The 24,016-nt window shown below is 38.8% G+C and overlaps 1 protein-coding gene across 3 annotated transcripts in view; it reads right to left on the bottom strand.

Moving 5' to 3' along the window:
* The window catches only part of anks1b (ankyrin repeat and sterile alpha motif domain containing 1B), a 221,870-nt gene that overhangs the window by 67,957 nt on the left and 129,897 nt on the right, over positions 1-24,016 (bottom strand). For all 3 annotated transcript variants that reach the window (XM_073868022.1, XM_073868029.1, XM_073868031.1), the window contains 2 exons: positions 5,749-6,360; positions 1,380-1,452 (listed from right to left, as the gene is read on the bottom strand). In XM_073868022.1, coding sequence (XP_073724123.1) covers positions 1,380-1,452; positions 5,749-6,360 — 685 coding nt within the window. The remainder of the gene's footprint in view (positions 1-1,379; positions 1,453-5,748; positions 6,361-24,016) is intronic.

The raw sequence follows: 24,016 nt of genomic DNA, 5'->3' as shown, positions 1-24,016 counted from the left end.
GGAATCCTCGCACCGCAATGGAAAGTTACATTCATAACTATTACAACAAAGAGATTAGAGGCATCGTGTGCTCAGCACATACTGAATTGCATCCATCTAACAGCTTACTGAGACTTTATAAAATCAGATCTTTAAAACAGACTACAGTTATTGAGGGTTCGTGTGTTGAATGACGCGTTTCATCCGTCCGCTTCACCTGTGCATTAACTCAGCACATAGTGAATTGCATCCATCCAACAGCTTACTGAGACTTTATCAAATCAGATCTTTAATAAAGCCTAACGTTACAGTTATCTTGTGTGTGTGCGTGTGTTGAATGACGCGTTTTCATCCATCCGCTTCTCATCAGTGGATTAACTCAGTTTGCATGTAAGTTACAGTGTTTCTGTGAACATTAATATCTTTAAATGTGCGTTTGTTCTTTCACATGAAGCTATTGAGTGTAAGATGACTTTGATTATAGTACATAAAAACGTTTATGGTGCTTTTATAATACTTTGACGTTTTAATCGCTTGTCAGTGACAACCATGCGTAACGCGCAGTATCGGAACTGGATCGGTCCTGTTAGTCCGATATCCGATCCAGCAAAAAAGGCCGGATCGGCCCCGATACCGATCCAGAATATCGGATCGGTGCATCCCTACTAAAGAATAGAAAAGGAATGGAGTCTAAAGGAGAGAAGAGGAATGGAGAGGAGGTGGGTTAAGAATAGGAACAAGAGGAGAGGTAAGAGGAGAGGAGAAGTGGAGAGAAGAAGGAGTAAAGAGATGACAAAAACAAGAAAATGACAAAGAGAGAAGCAAGAGAAAGAGTGTATAAGACAGGTGAGAGGTGAAAAAGGAGAAAAAGGGGAGATGAGGAGCAAAAATATGCTGCAAGAGGGCATGACATGTGGGGCTTGACAAGAGTAAAGAAGGCATGAGAGAAGGCAAAAAGAAGAAAATAAGGATGAAAAGATGAAAAGAGAGGAGGACAAGTGGCTCTGGAGACTTTTCCTCTATTTCCAAAAAGTCTCATTAAACGAACCTCCAGTAAGTGTAATGTTCTTTTTCATCACTGTGAAGAACAAAACTGTCCCATAATCAGTGTTTAGAGGTCTGAACCGTCCAGCCACTCCCTGTCCCCCTGCTCTCATTACAACAAATGCACAGGGACCGTACAAAGAGAATATTGTACTGTATCCATGGTTACGCCTCAGAAAGCTCCCCAGTTGCCTATGAGCGGGTCTTTGACATTACTGAAGCAAACTGTCTTGTTTCATAGTACTACAAACTTCACAGAAGCTATATGACATTCATATCATGCCTCAGACCCTTATAGTAGATGGATATCTGTTAAGAGTAGAATGAAAACTGATAATATGCATCAACGCACACACCTGATTGATCCCCTGTAACCTCCTCTATCTCTGTGCCAATTCCAGCACCTATGGAGCTCATGATCTTGTCAATCTGTGGAGAGAAAGAGAAATTAGCAGTGTTTTAAAACTTTAACTGGAGTGAATCTGAACACTCTAGACAGGCAGAAGACTACACAATGTTCAGTGCAAAGCAAAACAGGATACTCGATACAGGGGAATAGTTCAGTACTCTAAAAAGAACGAATACACAAAGTACAAAAATTTAGGATCAAGTAGTCACTTTTTTTACCTACACTTTTATGTGCTAAATAAAAGTACAATCAACTTTGTTGCAATTAATTTTGGGATTGCCTCATGTGATCTCCTGGCTTTCTATGCCATTTTGCACCTTGTTCTTTTCATGTGTTCAATACTTATTCCCTGTGTCATTTCACTTTATTTATTATGACTCAACTTGTATACTTAAATGTTCTGATTTCTTTGTATGAATTCAATATTTGGCTTGATGGCTACATCTGGAAATGTTGGCAATAGCCCACTTAGAAATCCCCTTACTGATGTGTCAAATACTTATTTTCTTTGCTGTATCTCAGTTTTTTTGCTCAAAATTTGGTATATTTGAAGAAACCTACCCATATTTGAGAGGTGATAAAAGAGAACAAATTAAGGTATGATGAAACCTTTTTTTTTTGGTTGAAAGCAGATGCTCTGTTCTTTCATTTGATATATTGTATGTTTTTGTATGAGATTATTGTATATAGTTATAGAAGAACATTTTCTGGAAGGCATTAAACTTTTGTGAAAATCATAAAAAATGATGCAGCTGGCTGGCAACTTTTAAAAACGCTGGCGGGGAAAGAGTTAAGAACAGCCATCAGGGCAATTGCATATGTTTGCATAATGCCAGGCTCTCATCCCTATATTTAAATACTTTAAATGCGGCATTCCCCAATAGACTTCTTCTTATTCCTGTTACGTTCAAAACCTTAGTACCAGTTTCTCTTAAATGTCAGTAATTATCTTCCGAAAACTGGCTAAAAGCTGGGTGAAAAATGGGAATGATGAAGGTAATTCATCAGGATCAGTTCTGTTATGTCAGTTTGGAGAGAGAGTGCAACGGGTTTCTTGATGAATGTCTCCTCATTAGGATGACAGTGATGTTCGGAGTGGAGAAAGTGGCGTTTCACATCCTTAGAGGCGAACACCTGCCTTCAAAGAACAGCCCTCAGTGTCTCTCAGTGGACTGAGTTTTACTATAAAGAGCGCTCAGATGAACGGATGCAGAACTCTCTTCTCTCGGCTTTGATCAGTTATTTCTAATATATGTTCACTTCTGAAAGCCTGGCAGCTGGGTGAGGACAGAAAGTAAATGCTGTGACGCATTCAATTTATGGACTGTGGAATCTGTTTTATAAAGTGGAAAGGTCTTTTAAACACTGGCAGTATCTGAATAAAAGTGCTGACCTGAAAGAGATTTCACAAAAGATGCAGTAAACCCGTCTACAAAAACCAAGCTAAAGTCATTTTTTTGTGATTTACTGTTTTTTACATATAATCTTCTTTACATTATGCACAATGATTATGTGAAAATATAACTTTGCTATCTTTAATATTGATTAAAAAATAATAATACACCTCATTTATACATTTTAACTGATCAGTTTCTTATTTTGATCTTTGCTAAAATGTTTTATGACACTATTATCCCGACTTTCCCAACATCTATCGTCTAAATCTTAACATGAATAGATCTAAATCTAAGCTAAAATAGATAATACTTAATCTATTGTCTTTCTAACAGCCATTCGATTTTATATCAATATTTTTGATTGTTGTAAAAGTCTGATTGTGTATTGATAAAGGGAATGTTTACCTTATGCTTCATGCTCGAAACTAAATTAATGTGGTGCTGTGTATAATAGTTTCTCAGGTCATTGTGTACAAACTGTTGTAATAAAAAAAAAAATTATACTATTTATTATTATGTGTTGTGAGCTTGCTTTGGCATGTGAATTTTCTCTGGGGATTAATAAAGTTAATCAAATCAAATTAAATTAAATGCTGAAGTACTGTCAAATTTTACATGTATGCGCACCACCCGATTTTTGAAATCCCGTGTGTTATACACGTAATCACGCATGTTGTATGTAGCCCAGGAGATGCATTGCTTTTTGTTACAATGCGTATGCATTGAACCTTAAAAAAAGACTATATTCCGGGCTTAAGTATGGTAATAACTAAAAAGTCAACAAAAACTCAAAAACTCACTGAATCCATTACAGTGGTGATACTTGTGGGAATAATAAGTGCTTTGCCATTAAAAACTAAAGTCGTACTGTGCGCTCACACCAGACGCGAATAAAGCACGCTATTCGCACGTAGTTGACTTGAAACTTGAACATTTTGAGTTAACTCGCTTCATTCAATTGTGAAATTTGCTAATTAAGTGAATAAATCACACTATTCATGCGTAGTTAAATGCTTAAACATTTTGAGTTAACGCAAATCATTCACGCGTGAATTTCAGACGCGAATACGCTTAATTTGCTTGTAATATCAATATGTATGTATATAGCTCAAATTGAGTGCTTTTTTACAACTTACCAGTGTCTTTCAAGCAAGATCCTTTATACTGTATTCCTGTTTCTATAAAAGTACAAAGATGTTTCGTACAGCTCCTGGTGTTCACATACAGCGACAATGATTTTGTCCTCCATTGTTGTTTTGTATATCTGCCTCAGCTTGCTTCGTCATGATCACGTCACTACCAGAGCAAGCTCCTGATTTGTTAACACTGCGCAAATATAAGTCCTTCCAGAGTTTTTTGTGATTGTTGCAGGTAAAAATCCTTGATCTTGTTTCCTTAAAAAAATGCGATGAAATTGCGGGAACTTGCCAAAATTGCGGAAACTTGCAAAAACTGTGTGAACTTGTTTTGCAGCTTTTCATTGATGTTCCCGTCGCGTAATTACGTCACTTCCTAACATTCCCATGGCAACAGGGGACATGTCTGCGCATGTGTGAAGTAATTAAATGCAACATTTTTCAACTTTCTGCTAAGATATATGTGAGTTTTTGATACATAAATGCGGGGATTATGAAATCATGCAAGCCCAGCATATTTTGCGAGCAGAAATCTGCAATTTATGCAGCTAAAGAGCTGCATCTTTAAAAAATGCGGCCCCCACATAAATATGCGGACTTTGGCTGATTATGCATTGAATCATGTGATCGCATAATCACGTTTTTCTGGAGGGACTGAAATATCCGCCAAATTTCAGATTTTTTGCGCCGCTTCATTCGCGCCGCCAGATGTCTATTGCGTCAAATGTAAATCACTCGCGCTTAAAGGGCTCGTTATAGTTGTGCGTAGGTCCTAAGGCGTAACCACGACGGCGTAGGTTCCATGTCGGTTTTCATTTTTACGTTCGCGTCGTCGTCCGCGTCGACGTGCAAGCACACGTGCAGACCACTGGTAGGCAGTATCTACGCGTGTTACCAGAGTAGCAGCGCGACGGTCAAAGAAGAAGAAGCTTGAGAAGTTAACGCACAAACGAAGAAGAAACAGCAACTTGTTGTGTATGATTTGAGAAGACCAGCAATGATGGAAGTAAATAAACAGCGACTTTTGTTGCAGTTTGAGTTAAATCACTCCTTAACTTGGCTCAACTTCCGTCGCAAACGGAAATACCTATGACACGTTTTTTTAACCTGACGAGAGGGGTTCTGGTGGACCAATCACAGCGCTTGTGGTCCGTGTTGAACTGACGCGCTGTTAAAAATTTTGCGAGGTGCACGTCAGACTACGCAGAGATACGGATAGCCTAAGCTGTAGCTACAGCGTAGAACTTACGCACGACTATAAAACGGGCTTTACGCTTCGTTTGCATCTGGTGTGAACACATTATTAGTGATACAAAAAAATGAAGTTTATTTTATTTATGGAAAACATAGTTAAAAAGGGTCAAATATGAACCAGAGATGTTTTTGTGAGAGTCTACCTAAAAGTTTATATTCTGTATAAGAGGCAAGAGTCGCAATCTAAAGGGTATTCCCTCCATTTACTGACCGATTTCTTTACTTTCAGTGCCACATTACACTAAATAAAAGTTGCCCTAGCGGAAAAAGATCCCCATCATTTATAACTGGAAAAACACATTGCATTGCATCTCTGGCCTATCATTATGAATACTTAATACTTATAGAATTATTATTTATGAATTAAGTTCAGATCATGATTTTGCACCAAACATTGAAAACACACGGCGCACACAGAAAGCAAACCTTTCAAGCTAGTCAGCTTGGTTACCTTGCCGTCAAACTGCTGTAAGTGAATTAATTAAGTGGAAATGATTCTGCAATTAGCTGGTAATTAAAACGTTATTACCTCCTCCCACTCCGCCGTAAAGGAGGGAGTTCGTTCCAGTCTGTCTGGGCTGTTCTGTCCTCTTGAACTCCACTGCTCTTCCTCAATAGGGGACACGGCTACAAGGTTAGAGTCTGATTTGGAGAAATTCCTGGACAGCTGAAGGTCCAAGACGTTTTTTGGAATGGAGCGCATCCTCCCTAAAGTGCAGGCTCTTTCCTCGTAGCCTGTGGCGTTGGTGGCTGAGCCTCCTGTGCTGTTGTTCTGGGCCTCCCCGTTCCTCACGTGCTTTTCCTGTTCGATGGGTGTCACTGGAGTCTGGTTGACCCGGGTGTGAAAAACAGTCCTGTAGACTATCTGCGGTTTGGGTTCCCTATGGGTTTTAAGCGCAGATGCCTCGCTGCCTGTTCTAGGGAAGGGGGGAGGGTACTCTGGCGCTCGGAGCAGATTCCCGTGTCGGACGGGGGGCTCCGGAACGCCAAACTTCCTGACACTGCCGTAAAGCTGGTAGGGGTTGTCCGGGGATTCGCAGGCAGGAGAGGAGCCGTGAAGGAGTCCGGCAAACTGCTCTGGAACGTGGCTGTTTCTTCGTTCGTCTTTATCTATGCACTCCTTCTGGTGTGTTGCCTCATCTACAAGATAAAGTAGAAAAAGTCTTTCTTACTTTTAACACTTAAAGCACACATGAACACTGCATAAACAAATCACACAGAATATACTGTAATAAACGTCAAGTGTCTGGAGAGTGTCCCTGTCCAAAAGAAATAATAACAGTGTCGGAAATACAAATGTGTTCTCCTGTAGATGTTGAAGAAGAAGAAGAACAGTTGTGTATCTGTATATATGTTAAAACACAGACTAGCTATGTTGAGATGGGCTACAAATGAAAAGGCAAAATCTAGAGACCCCACTATTGTACTCCATTTCTTCCCCAATGGTGACTCCTGAATGGCCCCATGTAAAGAAGTCCAGGACCCCTTCACTAAAAAGCTTTTTAAAGCATGTATGTCCACGGGAGCCTTGCGATCTGTAGTGTGATTGAGGACAAGTGTAAGTTCAATGAGGTCACAGGTTTGTTTAAGTTTAGATGAATACAAGAGAAATCTGGATCTTTTCAATGTTTCTCAAAGAAGGATTTGTTTAGTACTGTACAGTCATGCCTGTATGTCAGTATAGGTCTAGTGTTAGTTTTGTTTTTAAAATATAATAATGTATAATAAAATATAATATAGCTACTGTAAATGTAATGTGTGTAATGCATGTGGTAGTTGAAGCGATCATTGAAATGCAGATATTTAATAAACAAACATGACTGGTGTGTTTGACATCAGAATTCTGTATAAACATGAACAACAAAACAAATTGTTTTTTAGTCAATATCATTAAAACATCTTTAAAGTCACCATAAAACGGAAGTAGCAATTGTCTTCTTTACCATATCGTGACAAATATAAAAAAAATGTAGTGAGTGACTTGAGATTTCGTCCATCGGGAAATTATTGGATTGTTGGAAGTTGAGCCATGTTGCTAACTGGTTAAGTCTGACGTCTCGCGACATTTATCCGAGTGACATATATCAAACGTATATTGTGACGTATCGTGTCATTTGTCTGAGTGAAACAAAAAATACTAATATTCAATACAGAAAAAAATCACAATCCTAACCTCCATCACCATACTGAAATCCTAGATAACCAGACAGTGGTTCGTCTTTTATGGATCAGTTAAAAATAAACTCTGGGATGGCGTGAGCCTGGAGAATGTAGTATACTCTGTGAGTTTACAAAGTGTAAAGTGTAAACGAAAGGAGTAAACGGTGCTCATAAATGGATGTTGAGATTGTAGTCTCACTTAAAATGAGCAGAGGCTTGTACCCGGAAAAACAGTAATCCGGTCATACTTTACAAGCAGAAACCAGTCTCCGATAGCCCTGCCCTCACGCCATTCCTCATGACAGGAAGTAAACAGAGGTCATTTTGAAAAGGGTGAGGAGGTTAACGTTTTTAATTGAAGATTATGAGGGCATAATCTTCATAAAAAAAATAAAAAAATAGTGAAGCACACTGATAAGTCTTTTATAAAAAAATAAAACACTACAGTACAATATTCCATAAAAATGTAGGTAACACTTTACTTGAAGGGGTGACTGACATGACACCTTCATAATCATGCCATGACACGTGTCATGAACATGAAGGAGATTTTTATGACAACTTTCATTAAGTGTCATTTGTTCAATTATGTCATTTTTAATGCAAAGATGACATTGTTTGAGATGTCTGTGTTATGACAACTTGTCATAAATCAATACATCATAACTTGTCATAAATCTGTCATAAACATGACATAGCAGAATAATTATCAAACTTAGGAAACTACCTTTCTTTATGGGTTAACATTACATTAAACTGTCATTTAATACTGCAGTACTACAAAACTACAGTAGTACAAATTGAACTTGCCATTAAAAAATTAGTAAGTGTTAATACTACTTTAAATCATTTTTAATACTGTAACAAAATGCAACAGACACGTCAAAAGATTATACTGTCCTTAACTTTATGTACTGTATGTGCACAATACATAAAAACTGACAACTAACAAAACTTCTGAAATTTTCTGAAATGGAAGGAAAAACTAACAAACATTTAATTATTTAATTAATTAACCGTTTTCCCAACGCTGAATGGCTTAAAGGCAGAGTCCATGATGTTTGAAAGGCAATGTTGATATTTGAAATCACCTAAACAAACACGCCCCTACCCCAATAGAATCTGGACCTTCTGTTGATAGACCCGCCCCACACATACGCAACCCGGCATTTGATTTGATTTGATTGGCTATAAGTGTGTTTTGGTAGTCGGCCCGTCTCCTTTTCCAACGCGTTTTTCAATCATCGTGGACTCCGCCTTTAACCCATTATAGTACTGTTTTCATTTATTTTAAGGTGAATCGGTCTCCAAATGTAATAAAATATAATTTTATCAATTTTAATTATTATTATTATTATTATTATTATTATTATTATTGGATGACTGATTTTATTTCTTAAACACATGGAGGAAACTTTAAAAAAAACATTATGAACTGAAGAATATTTGTGATGCTGTTATAACACTATTTGACACAGTATTAACACTTAATGGCATTTTAATGACAAATTAATATTTGTACCACTGTAGCTGAGGTCAAGAAAAATATTTCTGACACTGTTATAAAAATATATGACAGAGTTTTAACACTTAATGGCATTTTATTGGCAAATTATATTTGTATCACTGGTAAAAAGTGATGAGTTATGTTGTCTTGGTAATGTCAAGTTGTCATGACAAGTTATGATGTATTGGTTAGTTAATGTCAAGTTGTCATAACAAAGACATCTCAAACAATGTCATCTTTGCATTAAAAATGACATAACTGAATGAATGACACTTAATGACAGTTGTCATAAACGTGTAAAAAAAGTCATTCATGTTCATGGCACGTGTCATGTCATTATTATAAAGGCATCATATCAGTCTTATGAACACCCCTTCAAGTAAAGTGTTACCGAAATTTATTTCATGGTGACTTTAAAGGGGTAAATTCACCTGAGAAACAAAATTGGTATTGGGACTTGTTTTGTAAAAATCTTTTTTTAAAAGAGCGACAATTAGTTTGAAGTGATGACAGTCACGGTTATATAACATCTTGCTTCAAGGAAATAACAGGCTTGATTCAGTCAGATTAATGAGAAACCACTACCGTTTAAATTCTTGGAACATTGAAACATTCTGTTTATGAAAGAATTTGAAGCTTCTGTTCAACCAAGTATTTAATTGATCAAAAACACTGCCAAAACATTACCATCTGCAATGTTGCAATAATAATTCCTGTTTAAAAACACTTTATAAAGTGCAAAAAGTTACATTTTTATTTACTTTAAATGTCAGTTTTTCGCCCCATTTTAGTAGTCTACTGCAAATCCTAAGAAATCAATTTTCATCAATATGAAAATGTGCTATTTCTCTCAAGTCGATTTTTCTGGAAACCCACCAGCCTGCTGTTCTTATGAAATATGAACTCTACTCTATACACTTCTGTTAAGGCATAAGATTGCAGACTGGATTGAATCAGAACAAAGGGTGAAGTGTACGCCCAGATGCATGACAACCAGAAAACAAGTACATCAGAGTCTCTATTGTGAGATACAGAAACCTCACTGGTGCTCAGATGCACACCAAATGCCACTTTCATCTACAACACTGAAGAGAAAACTATACTGGCCCCACTATGACATAAGCAACAGTTTCAAAGAAAAATTCACATTTTACACTGGGGAATACCAAGAAAAAGACAAGAAAAGGCACCATAAGAACAGTTGTTATTGTAAGTTCAGTAAGAAATGCCCTACAAGTCCATCAAACCTTTGAGAAATGCCACACGCAAGATGAAACTTCACCTGAACGTCTGCACAGTTGTCAATGCGGCAAAAAGTATGCAGCAGGAATACAGCATTTAATTTAAAATAATTTGTAATATTATAAATATCTTTGTGTAATGAAAAATTAATGCATCCTTGAATAAAAGTAGTAGCTGGAAAAAGCCATTCAAAACTAATTTTAAATGTGTAGATGTGAGAATGTGTTTTGAGAAATCTTAATGCATTTAGTTTTGTTCCACTGGGAGATTTTTCACTTCCTTTAGCATAAATTTCAATACAGTAAGTGTATTATTTTACATAATTAACCATTTATTTGCTATTTTGGCGGTACTGCTTCCAATCTAGGCTATAATGTTATGCTATAAATTCATATTTCAATAAATATAGCTATAATACAGATTTAATGCTTTCAATTGAAGTATTAGATCTACACACAGCACTGGTACATCCGGCTTTGATCCTGTCCCTTACAGTCACATGAGTTTCCTTTCATCTCTGTGCACATAATGCAGAATAATCGACTGAACTGAACACCGTGCTACAAGCCAAAATAACAATCCGAATAGAGCAAAACGATCTGAAAGGAACAATGCAAAAGCTGCTATTTTTATTTCCCATAAAAAATGTTGATCTCGCATGAAGCTCATAAACAGTATAATGCATGCATGAATCTTTGGATCATTTGAGGTAAAGATGTGAGTTTGAGCTGTTGTGGCAGCTGTTTGATCGTGAGGTCTGTGAAGTAAATAGCTAAATGTAGTCAACTTTGATGAATAACTTAAACACTGGACGGGTGGATACGAAAGAGACTAAGCTCTTTCTCTGTTCTGAGAAACCATCTACAGTATATCAGCAAATGTTATTTAGGAAAATGTAGAGAGCTAATGTCCCGTCTTTGACCTTGAAGAGAGGGTGTAATGCTGTACAGATGGGCTCGTGTCAGGTTTGATCATCTATAGAGCGAAAACACCACAAGTTAAACGCTATGACAAGTTGATCCTTTAAAGCGGAGAAAAATCAGCATGAGCTATCACAACAGAAGCAAAGGTCAATGCCATTTAAGATAAAACAGATGCCGGCATACAAAATGAAAATGAGAAAGGGCAGCGGACATCACCTGTACGAAGCAACATACAAATAAATAAACTACTGCAAATCTCAATTTGATTCACAATCAACTAACAAATACAAGATGATCAGTCGTACAGTACTTCAATATGCAAAGTTGACAATAAAGTTAATCAACCAAATCTTATTAAGCATTGATGGATAATTAAAGAGCACGTATGCAAAAGTCACTAAACGCCACCTCTGTCAAAAATGAGATAATGATATTAACCCAATGCTTTCAAAAATCCCAGCTTCAGGACATTCAGAAAATCCGGTTTGGCAAAATACGCTAAACGCCATGTCAATGTTTCTGCAAAGTTCTCTAAGTGCACAAAGATTGAATTGGATACGATAGCAAGTGAAGCGACCATGGATCATATTCCAACTTTTGTCCCTTGCGACCCAAATGTGGAAGTTACATGGATCATAGCACCCCCTGATATGTGGTTCAGTTTCTTCATTTTGAATTCTGACTTTCAACATTTGTAATGTTTCTAGTTGCATCCTTAGTGATTCCGCAACTACCGTATTTTCCCCTAATAAGCCGTTTTTTTCATATCTTGGCTAGTGCTGCGTCTTATAGTCAGGTGCACCTTGTAAGTCAGTATGAATTAATTTTGACATTTATGAGGCAAGAGACAACATTACTGTTTAATATCGCGAGAGTCCGCTATATGCTGCTTCTGTATTTATGAAATTCAATGGATTCAGTAATGTGGAATGACGAGTATGCAAACTTCACGCTAGTTGGCTTGTTCGGTTAATTTAGCCTATTCATCCTTCCAGGTAAGTTCTGTATGCTATGGTTTATCGTTTAAATAACTGATATTATTACTTTAACATACAGACATCTATTCAGCCTGCTGTTCTGTCTAGTTAAATAACTTGCCTTTCCAGATTAAATGTCTGTTTTTCAGCTTGGATTTTGTGAAATGATTTTCTAAATAAACGCGACATAAATGGGACTTATATATGTTATTTCGTCTTAATGACGCATTTTTGAATGATACGGCTTATACTCCAGAGCGGCTTATATTCCGGAAATACTGTATTTACTATGTCTTGTCTAAAGATGTGGATTTTTAAAAAGCTTTTGCTTAAAAAATGCATGCATGCACTTAGAAAGTTTTGCAGCGAAATACATTCACATTTGTTAAATACCAATAAAATGACTAAAGTGACATTTGTGAAAATAATTCATTACTGACTAATAACCTTAAATTGCCATTAAAGTGAAATTCCTGAACCTAAACATAAAAGGTTTTTGCATCTGAACTCCTCAATTATAGTATCCTGTATATGTTAGGGTTTGGTACCAGATGAACCCAGACGCAGACAGCAGATGATGATAACAGATAATTTATTTAACAAATAAACAAGAAAACAAAAACCCACGAGGGGGTAAAACAGAACAATATGAACAAGACTCTAAACTGACACTGAACTAGACAAGATATATATATACACTAAACTACACCATAAACAAGACAAGATTACACAATGCACAAAAATACTATTTGATTTAACTCACAGGAAACAGGACTGGAACAGGAGAGAAACAAACGCACATGTAAAGAACATCAAACACAAGGACTTTAAATAGGGGAGAACTAATGAGGACGACAGGTGACATGGGTTAAACAATAAAGAGGAGGATGACAAGGGAGCGGGGTAAAAGTGACGAGACACGGCAAAAACGTGGTCTAATATAACAATACTAAGACCACGTTTTCCCACACAAAACATTGTACTGTCAGAACCCTGCCATACTGAACTAGATATTAAAACCCAACAAGACTCCGGCAGAATCCTGACAGTACCCTCCCCTCAAGGGACGCCACCTGGCGGCCCTCAAGGAGAGACACAGGACAAGACAGACTGTACACTAGACAAGAAACATGAAAACATTACAAACATTAACAGAGGAAGACAAGCAATAACAACGAAGGGGTTGGGGTGAAACAATAAAAACATCATTAAAGGGAGGGGGGGTGGGGGAACAAAAAAGTTCACATGAGGAAGTCCAGGAGGGGTGGAGCTGGGAGGACAAGGGGTCTTGGGTCCTGGGGCGGAGGTAGAAGGTTTAGGACGAGGAGTCCGGGTAGGCTTGGGGGTCTTGGTTGGTGAGGCAGGTGCAAAAGGGGCAGACTGAGTCAAGGCTGAGGCAGGGAGGACAGGAGGCACAATGGGGAACAAGGTAGGGTCTCCGGGCAGGAAAGGGGCAGACACAGGAGCCATGACAGGGGGCGCTGCGGCCGGCAGCGGGGACGAGACAGGGACCATGACAGGGGGCGCTGCGGCCAGCAGCGGAGACGAGACAGGGAACATGACAGGGGGCGCTGCGGCTGGCAGCGGAGACGAGACAGGGACCATGACAGGGGGCGCTGCGGCTGGCAGCGGAGACAGCAGGGGCTGCAGCGGTGGCTGCGCAGACGGCTGGGGCTGCAGCGGTGGCTGCGCAGACGGCTGGGGCTGCAGCGGTGGCTGCGCAGACGGCTGGGGCTGCAGCGGTGGCTGCGCAGACGGCTGGGGCTGCAGCGGTGGCTGCGCAGACGGCAGGGGCTGCAGCGGTGGCTGCGCAGACGGCAGGGGCTGCAGCGGTGGCTGCGCAGACGGCTGTGGCTGCGCAGACGGCAGGGGCTGCAGCGGTGGCTGCGCAGATGGGTGGGGCTGCAGCGGTGGCTGCGCAGACGGCAGGGGCTGCAGCGGTGGCTGCGCAGACGGCAGGGACTGCAGCGGTGGCTGCGCAGACGGCAGGGACTGCAGCGGTGGCTGCGCAGACGGCAGGGACTGCAGCGCTGGCCGGAGAGCCGACGATCCCTTCTTCCGCTTCTTCTTTTTAGGCCGAGGTGCAGAGAGTACGGGAGAAGAGAGAGGTACAGTGACGGGAGTGACAGGCTCTGAAGAGGACCCTCCGGACGATGACTCCCATGAGATCCTTCTTTCTCGCTTACCACGGAGGCTGACAGGTTGGGCAGAACTCTCTGGGGTCGAGGTGGTGACTGTCGGGTCCCCCACTGTCATCACTCCCATGACAAGACCCTCTGGAATGGATGGTAGACGGCTGACCGATGCTCTCTCACCCCGGGACTGTTGCTGTCTTCCAAGACAGTCCACCATCTCCCAGAAGGGCATTGAGACCAGGCTCTCCCGCTCTGGAACCGGTGGAGGATCGTTGAGGCCAGCCACAAAGTATTCGCTGGCCAGGAAGTCTGGATAGTTCCCCTTGCTGCGCTCTACGGCCAGGGCGTAGTCCTGCAGGGAGAGTCCTCTCTGAGGAGGAAACGGACTCTTGCCCGCTAGGGTCTGAGAGGTGATGGACCTCCACCATTCGGGATTCTGTGCCCGTCGCATGATGACTGTCTGCTGGGTTCTATACTGACACGTGCGTCTGTTAGGGTTTGGTACCAGATGAACCCAGACGCAGACAGCAGATGAGGATAACAGATAATTTATTTAACAAATAAACAAGAAAACAAAAACCCACGAGGGGGTAAAACAGAACAATATGAACAAGACTCTAAACTGACACTGAACTAGACAAGATATATATATACACTAAACTACAACATAAACAAGACAAGATTACACAATGCACAAAAATACTATTTGATTTAACTCACAGGAAACAGGACTGGAACAGGAGAGAAACAAACGCACGTGTAAAGAACATCAAACACAAGGACTTTAAATAGGGGAGAACTAATGAGGACGACAGGTGACATGGGTTAAACAATAAAGAGGAGGATGACAAGGGAGCGGGGTAAAAGTGACGAGACACGGCAAAAACGTGGTCTAATATAACAATACTAAGACCACGTTTTCCCACACAAAACATTGTACTGTCAGAACCCTGCCATACTGAACTAGATATTAAAACCCAACAAGACTCCGGCAGAATCCTGACAGTATATACATTTATACTGGCACTGTGCAAAGGTTTTCGGCCCAATATTATTTCACATCCACCTTTGTCGGCATGTTTCATTTTATTTTAAAGATCGGATGGGGACCCATAGTTACCATAGATAGCTTTGCATTGGGCCCCCAATTTGCTAAATCCTCTACTGTTGGTAACATACTTATGCCGCAATAGTTAGCCTGTCTGGAACCAAGCTGATTTAAACCACATCACTGTGTGACACTTGCATTACATGTGAACGACCCCTACGCTAATAGGATTTTCTTTCTCTCTTCCTGTCTCGTCCTCGACCCCGAGGACAAGACAAACAGACCCAGTTCTGGTAAATGTGAAAGTCGGCACACCTCTGATCTACTGGCCGTCCTTCAATGCGATGCCCAGCTGATGCCTGACCAACGACCACCGGCAGAACCCGCTTAATCTCCACTTAATCTCCTTATCCGTTTACATGTATATATACAGGCAGCCTTCTTGGGCTTAATTTAGCACCCTCTTCTATACGTTACATTAGTAATACGCTCGCTTATAATGTTGAGTCATAGCCGGAGCAAATTTAGCTGCTTATGCTATCGTGTATTATGTTGTGCTATCTGTCGATTTTCTGTGCTTTTCACTGCTTCTATTAATGTAAAGCTGCTTTGAAACAATTACCAATTGTGAAAAGCGCTATATAAATAAAATTGAATTGAATTGTTAGTAGGAAATTTTAGTGTGACAACAGATGTTCTGGCCCCCACATAGCCCTGATCTCAGTCCAGGATTACAGACAAAAACAAATGATGCAACCTGAATCCATAGAAGAACTGTGGCAACTTCTCCCAGATGCTTGGAACCAAACACTATCAACTACTTCAAAAACTGAGTGCACCTAAGAGAATTGGTGATGTTTTAAATACAAAGGTTGGTTTAGTTTTGTTTTTACTATACTTTGTTGAACAAAGGCATCATTAATCAAAACTTTGTTTTCTAAGAAACCAGCAATGGCAGATCCTAAATATAGTTTATATATCCAATGACTGTGTGTGTGTGTGTGTGTGTGTGTGTGTGTGTGTGTGTGTGTGTGTGTGTGTGTGTGTGTGTGTGTGTGTGTGCGCGCGCATGTATATAGGTGTATATTGATATAGTACTGTATATATTAGCAGTGCAAAGATCATGGGTTCAGATCCCAAGGATATACATAGGCCTACAGTACCTTATATGCCTTGAATACAATGTAAATCACCAAATGCATAAAAGGCAAAATATACTGCATAGAGCTTTTAAAAGCAAATTTTATTATAGGTACACATACAACTTTGTTAAAGCAAAATGAGTGTATTCACAGGCTCAAGGGATGGCACATGTGGGTAACTACAGTACAGTAGCTATGATATAGAGACCACTCAGCACACCTACACAGCCCTATTGGAAAGTTCACTTCAGTTTCTGGGCAATATATCAAATAAAATGTGCAATTTACGTGTAATATAAAAGTGTAAGTGCTTGCAGATCGATCTTCACCAGCACGGGTAAAGAACAGAGCGATGTGTCACCACAATACTACAAAAAAAGATTTGTGTGCATCTTTGTTTCCTTCTTAATGTCCTTTGAAATATAACATCTGTGCAGGAACGAATGTGTGCACTGAGATTAGTGGTTAGAAATGCGCTTCCCTGCATCTTTAACAAACCTGTTGACCAATGCATTTCCATTACAATTACTTAGTTATTTGTTCTTATTTTACTGGAAAAGCTTTTTCAGAGATTTTATATCTCAAAAAGTTTATATGTAATATATGTTGCTAAGGACTTCATTTGGACAACCCTAAAAGGAGACTCTCTCAATATTTAGATTTTTCCACCCTCAGATTCCAGATTTACAAATAGTTGCATCTTGGCCAAATATGTCCTTTAACAAACCATGCATCAATAGAAAGCATATTTATTCAGCATTCGGAAGATGTATGTATCTCAATTTTAAAGAAAATACCTTTATGACCTGTTTTGTGGTCCAGTCTCACATTTATATTCATTACAGACATGTCTGGGGCATGGGGTCTCCAACCTTTTTGTGAGCAAGGGCTACCACAATGAATAAAACAGGGGGGGCTACTTCTTGATATAGTCTAACCAAACATTTTTGTTTGATTTTATTTTATTTACTTGTTGATATGTTTTTTATTGTTTAAAATGTTAACATGCATAAATGAAGCCAAACTAATATAAAAAATGTAATAAATAAATATTACAATTGAGACTATTAATAGAATGTGCTTTGGCGGGCACCTTACAGACTCTCCGCGGGCACCATGTTGGAGACCACAAGGGCTGGCTTTTCGATTAATCGTTTTTTTTTTAAACGTGGTCGATTCAAAATCGATTCTCAAAGAGCAGAATCGATTTTTTCTTTCATATTTATTTCCGCAAACATTGAACGCAAGATTAACGTTAATCTAATTAGTCTTCTTCACAAGATAATTATCCACTTGTGAACTGCTCTTCACTGTTCTTTACTTTACTTTTTTATTTTATTTTATATTAATTTATAGTATGTTTAGTTGTACCCTTACTCAAGTTTTCCGCTTGGCTCAGTTGCTTTCAGTTCAAGAGCAACAGGTGACATTTGGTAGTCATGGAAATAGCACTGTGGCTTGCTGAAAGCACCTGGCCTTCAAAACAGAAAACGGAAATGATGGACAGAACCTATGAGGAACAAAGAAAGAGATCCACTGCATGTGCGTCATCTGGATTGACCCAGAGGGCAAAGAATCGGAGAAGTCTCAGCAGAAGTGTTTAAGTCTTGTCTGAGCACAGTAGAGAGTGCATCAAAAGCTCATCCAGGCTGATCTAAGGTCAGCAGAGAGAAATCTATAAAGCTGCACAGCATTCAAACTCTTCCTGTTTCATTAGTTGGGTTATGTAGCATGATGTATTAAACATGTATACGGGGAGCTTAAGATTTAAGGCTGAATGAGCAGAGATTGTCCGCTGATAAAACCAAATTCTTGCCATTCCTTTTGATACACTTAAAGGTCATGCACACAACAAGGGAAAAAGAAAGAGAAGAATTGGGAAAACTTAAAGGGGCACTCCACTTTTTTTGAAAAATATCAAAACTCTTTGGTCATTTTTGAGTGTGATGCTAATGGTCTAATCAGATTCAATGGATTATGCTAAGCTATGCTAAAAGTGGTAGCGCCAGATCCGGAGATCAGCTGAATGGATTCCAAAATGGTAAAAATCAAATGTTCCCCTCTAGGGGAGCTAGAAAATTAGCATATTTTTTTTTAAAGTGGAGTGTCCCTTTAACTGATAAATATCTATCCGTGGACAGTTCCTAGGCTATTAAAGTAACAGTTCACTCAAAAATTAAAGTGCGATCCAAACCTTTATGACTTGAAAAGAGATCATTCGATTTTTCAAGTAGTCCCTATGACACAAGACACTATTCTAGGTTTAGGTCATTCAAACGTTTTTATTTTTTTGTGAGAGAGTATAATTAAACAAGTATTTACATATTGCCCCACATTGGCATCACTGGCATTAAATCTGAAGCGAAGGACCACAAAACCAGGTATTTTTTCCGTAATTAAGATCTATACATTATACTAAAAAAAATAAGCTTTCCATTTACCATGTTATATGCACCCTCAAAATTATAATTGGAATTTGGCAATATTGCGATTATACTTTACCGCATATAAACACAATACTTCCAATAAAAATAATGCCATAAAGCTCATAATCACAGCAAGCAGAATCACATTAAAACAGGTGGCATAACACTTTAATCGCATTTATACCTCACTAACTGTAGTACTTGTGTGTTTTTGGCACGCACCTTAAGTGCAAATTAGTTTTAAACTTGACATTAGGACCATAGACTGTAAAAAAAGATGAACGTAGTGTCTGTGACGTCACCCATAGGTTTCTAAAGAGATTTTTAGTTTTTGAAGCAAATAGTAGGCGGTGGCTGCCGAAGGCATCTTGGCCGCACGTCACCGTGCATCCCTCACAGATATCCGGAAATAGGTAAAGAGGTGGAATGTGGGTGAAGCTGAGGTGGCTAGTTGCTGAAACCACACCCACCTAGCTCGACTCTAGTGATAGCAGTGCAACCGTCACTCAAGTGGCCACGCCCTTAATTATACTTATTACACGGCTCTCTGGAATGCTTGATTCTGATTGGTCAGTTGAGACATTTGCAGGTTCGTTCTTTTCAAATAATAACCGCTCCAAATTAATAACGCATAGTCGGACTACTTGCACGAGTGAAATCGCTCCGCGCCAATAAAGATCAATAAAGATTACTGTCTGTTTGGCGCCATCTTGTGACAAACACTGGACAACCACCACAAGACACAGAGAGCTTACTGAGACTGAACTTGACAAAATAGAGCAGGACAGCTACGAAGCCATCACACACAAAAATACAGAATGGGGATTAAAACTTCTCAAAGACTGGCTAAAAGAGAAAAAATGGAGACAGACAAGTATGAAGCAGAGGATCTTAATAAGGTATTACGAGCATTTTATGCATCTGTGCAAAGTTTCGCGGAAGGATAAAAATGTTAATTTAAAACAAATATGCCAATAAAATGTTTAAAATTCATATTCATGTCCAGTTTTTTTTCTTATGTTGCAAGTAGCCGTGTAATGAGCGGGATAATGCCTCTACATTATCCCTTACAGAACTTTACGGCTTAATATAAATTAATCGGATAAGTTCCAAAAAAATGTACCCCCTTCACAGTTGTCATGAAGGGCAAAATTAGCTATACAGACCAAAAACTATTTTTGTACCATGCTGTAAACATATTATTTCTGCTTTAAAGTTGGGCATTTTAACATGGGGGTCTTTGGGAATTGACTCCCTTTTGGATCCAGCCTCTAGTGGTCAGTCGATGAATTGCTGTTTAAATCACTTCTGTATTGGCTTCATCAGAGATCGGAAGGTTGCCCCTCGATTAGGACGCAGAACTCTGCCTTCATCCAGAAACAGCTTAAATAACGCGACAGCAGCATATAAAACCATTACAGGCTCTGTCTAAATATTTATGTTATCATCACGGCATCGAATAACGAAATACGTCCATAAGAACATGTTTGTCATTTAAAGGGATAGTTCGGCCAAAAATGATATTAAACCCATGATTTACTCACCCCCAAGCTGTCCGAGTTGCATATGTCCATCGTTTTTCAGACAAACACATTTTCTGATATTTTAGAAAATGTTTTGGATCTTTCAGTTGATTAAATGTGAAGTTACGGGGTCCACGACCTTCAAGTCCAAAAAAGTGCATCCATCCTTCACAAAATAAATCCAAACGGCTCCAGGATGATAAACAAACGTCTTCTGAGGGTATTCCGCGCCGTGTTGTTGTAGAAATATCCATATTTAAAACTTTATTAACGTAAACTAACTATTAACTACCTTCCGGTAGCGCCGACATCTTGGTCGCATCTGCATTCAGGATGAGTGCTTACGCAGCCTACGGAGGCTACTCTGCTGCTGCTCTGTGCCCCCGCCCTCCGAAATTGTCATACGTCACTAAGTGCGTACACTACGCTAATACTCTCTCCTGAATACAGAGGAGTCCAAGATGGCGGCGCCACTGGAAGGCAGCTATCCACGCCAACAAAGTTCCAAATATGGATATTTCCACAACAACACCGCGCGGATCACCCTCAGAAGACCCCTATCCATCATCCTGGAGCCGTCTGGATTTATTTTGTGAAGGATGGACACACCTCCTTGGACCTGAAGGTCGTGGACCCCGTAACATCACATTTAATCAACTGAAAGATCTAAAACATTTTCTAAAATATCCGAAAATATCCGAAAATGTGTTTTTTTGAAAACGATGGACATATGCAACTCGGACAGCTTGGGGGTGAGTAAATCATGGGTTTAGTATCATTTTTGGCCGAACTATCCCTTTAACGCAAGTAAACTAAAACAGTGGACAGTATATGTGAGTTCATGATTTATGCTCTGCATTGGGCTATGTGTGAATAATCAGAAAATAAAACTGCATGTAAACAGGAGTAAACAGGTTCATGTCCATTCATGTAAACAGCTTACTGCGATTAAGTCCTTACTCTGATTATATGTAGTCATTGATGTATGGTTTGTTAGGATAGGACAATATTTGGCTGAATATTTGGCTGAGACACCATCTGAACATCTGGAATGTGAGCGTGCAAAAAAAAATTGAGAAAATCGCCTTAAAGTTGTCCAAATGAAGTCCTAAGCAACACATTACTAATGATAAATATGTTTTTTTATGTTTACGGTAAATAATATACAAAATATCTTCATCTTAATCCTTACTTAATGTCTTAATGATTTTTGGCATAAAAAATTTATAATTTTGACTCATACAATGTATATTTGGCTATTACTAAATATACCCATGCTACCTATGATTGGTTTGTGGTCCAGGCTCACAGGAGCCATACCACGATGAGACGCTTACGGTTGGTGTCTTTAACCCTATGAAAAGCTCTTCAAGAAGCACGACTTCCTTAACAGGACAGGTGGCTACATGCAGTAAACAGCAGGAAGGAGAACATCACATCAGCTAAAGTGAATGAAAAAACAGCAACGAATGCAGGGCCGCTGGTGAAGAACAAATCTCAGCTGGAATCAGGGCCAATGGTTGGATGCCCAGCATGGGTTCAAATAAAAAGAGTAGATATTACTAAAGAGAGAAAAAATCTGCCCTCCCTCATTAAACACCTCCATGGAGAAATAATCTATGTTTAAAAATAAAGAAATAATGTCAGGCCACCTACCTCCTCCTTGAAAACCTTCACACAACTCAGAAACAGCATAGAGAATGATCTACTGTAATGAGGAACGTATTGCCTTTCACTGAAAGTCCCACCTCTGAGGTCACATTTACACACACTTGTTTACATTTAGTTTTCCTTTCTGGAAGATCTGATAGGACCACCGTTGCTCCACATAACATTCCAGTGATTTTTTTGCTCTGCGGTAAATGAAACACACACTCGTACGAGCTCATCTTTGCACATTCTCGATCACACAGCGCTGTCATGTCTTGTCATGTAGTAGACAGCTACAGAAGCTGAGAGAGAGATCTTGATAAGGTCTCCAAAGATGTGCGTATAGCAAAATTCAGCAACACTTTACTACACAGTTGTTTATATGAAATACATTTTTTTACAGCATTTACTTATTTCAGTTAATATGATTTATTATTGCATTTTTATATTAAAATCTGCATACGTTAACATTAATCCTTTCATTATATGAACTAGCATGAACCAACAATTAACTATGACATATCAATAACATTAACCGGGAACAATAATGCAATTAAAAACGTATCTATAGACGATGCGTCTGGACGGACTTAACTTCCGGTATCTGTATGTTTACTGGTCTGACTAGTAGCTAAACTATGAACCAAATACCTCATCGAAAATAACAAATGTTTTAGTTTTCTTAAGACGAGGAGAGATGGGGATCATGGATCACTGCTATTTAAAGAGAGGTTTGGCAGCCAATCAGACAATATTGCATACATTATATAGTAGGGGTGCGCCGGGCAAAAACTAATGCGGGGTTAGTTGTAACACGGACTGTTTACATTGTTGCACAGGGTTGAGCGTTTTGTTTTTCCGGTAATTTTTTCACGCTGCCAAAAGACAATCTCCCGCAAATGATTGGAAATGTATAATGTTTTTCCAGAGAGTTATTGATGAACGAGTGTTTTGGTGGCATGCAAGTAAATTTTTTCATCATATGTTTTTTCGGTTTCATAGTTGTGTATAAAATACCAAATCGAATGCTATGTCATATTAATCAGTGTCTTGTTGACTAAAACATAGCATCGTTTTGATATGTTTGCAGCTCTTGGCAACTTTTTTGGTGGACTTGAAAATATTTTCACCCAACGGGGTTAATTGTAACGCTGTGTTACAACTAACCCCTCAGCACTTACGATATGAAAACCGCTAACATTAGCGTAATTCTTACCGTTGTTTTAAATAGCCTACACACGAATGATTGCTGGCTGCCAACAAAATAAATGTGCCTGTCTTATCAAAAATCGTGTGTTAAATTTATTTTTGTTCAACTTTGATGCTCATTATCTCAGAATTTGATTTTGAAACTGTAGTATGATTATTACAGACTGGGTCACATATCAAAAAAATTGTCATAATTGTGCTGCTTTTTCTAACATTTGTATCCATTTATAATTGAACTATTGTTAGAAAAGAGCTGGATGAATGAATACAGTGTAGATACCTGTCTATTATAGACAGATATATAAACAATATCCACTTCAAGTATATAGACAAAATAGTGTTGAAATATTTGCCTGCAAACTTAATTTTTAGCAATGGTTACAACTAACCCTCCGCCCTTGTAACAATTAATCCCACCTATGAGGTAAGTTGTAACGTTTGGTGTTATTGTCCAAGAATAATAAGTACTAGAAAAAAACTTCAAAAGTTCACTGTAGCAGAGATGTTTTTATTTATCTTATTTATCTTGACAAGAAATGAGTTGTTATAACAGATGAGTTGTTATAACTTATAAAATTAAGTTGACTTTTTTAAAACTATATTTTACAAGTTATAACAACTTATCTCTTGTCAAGATAAATAATAGTCAGTTAACATGACTTATAAAAAATATAAATTATAAAAAATATATAATTTTAAATTGATAAAAAAAATTAGACGGCAAAGATTTTTTACAGTGTGTGACAGTAATTTCTTTATGCTTTAAAACAGCTTAAAAGTAACTCTACACCCTTTCTCAATTTAGTATACACAGATATGTGAATATGCAAAATAGTCCCTGCCTCTACTCAATTG

Source organism: Misgurnus anguillicaudatus, chromosome 1, assembly GCF_027580225.2.
Source record: "Misgurnus anguillicaudatus chromosome 1, ASM2758022v2, whole genome shotgun sequence".
Lineage (NCBI taxonomy): Eukaryota > Metazoa > Chordata > Actinopteri > Cypriniformes > Cobitidae > Misgurnus > Misgurnus anguillicaudatus.
The sequence above is the reverse complement of the archived record's forward strand: the minus strand, read 5'-3'. Positions and strand labels throughout refer to the sequence as shown.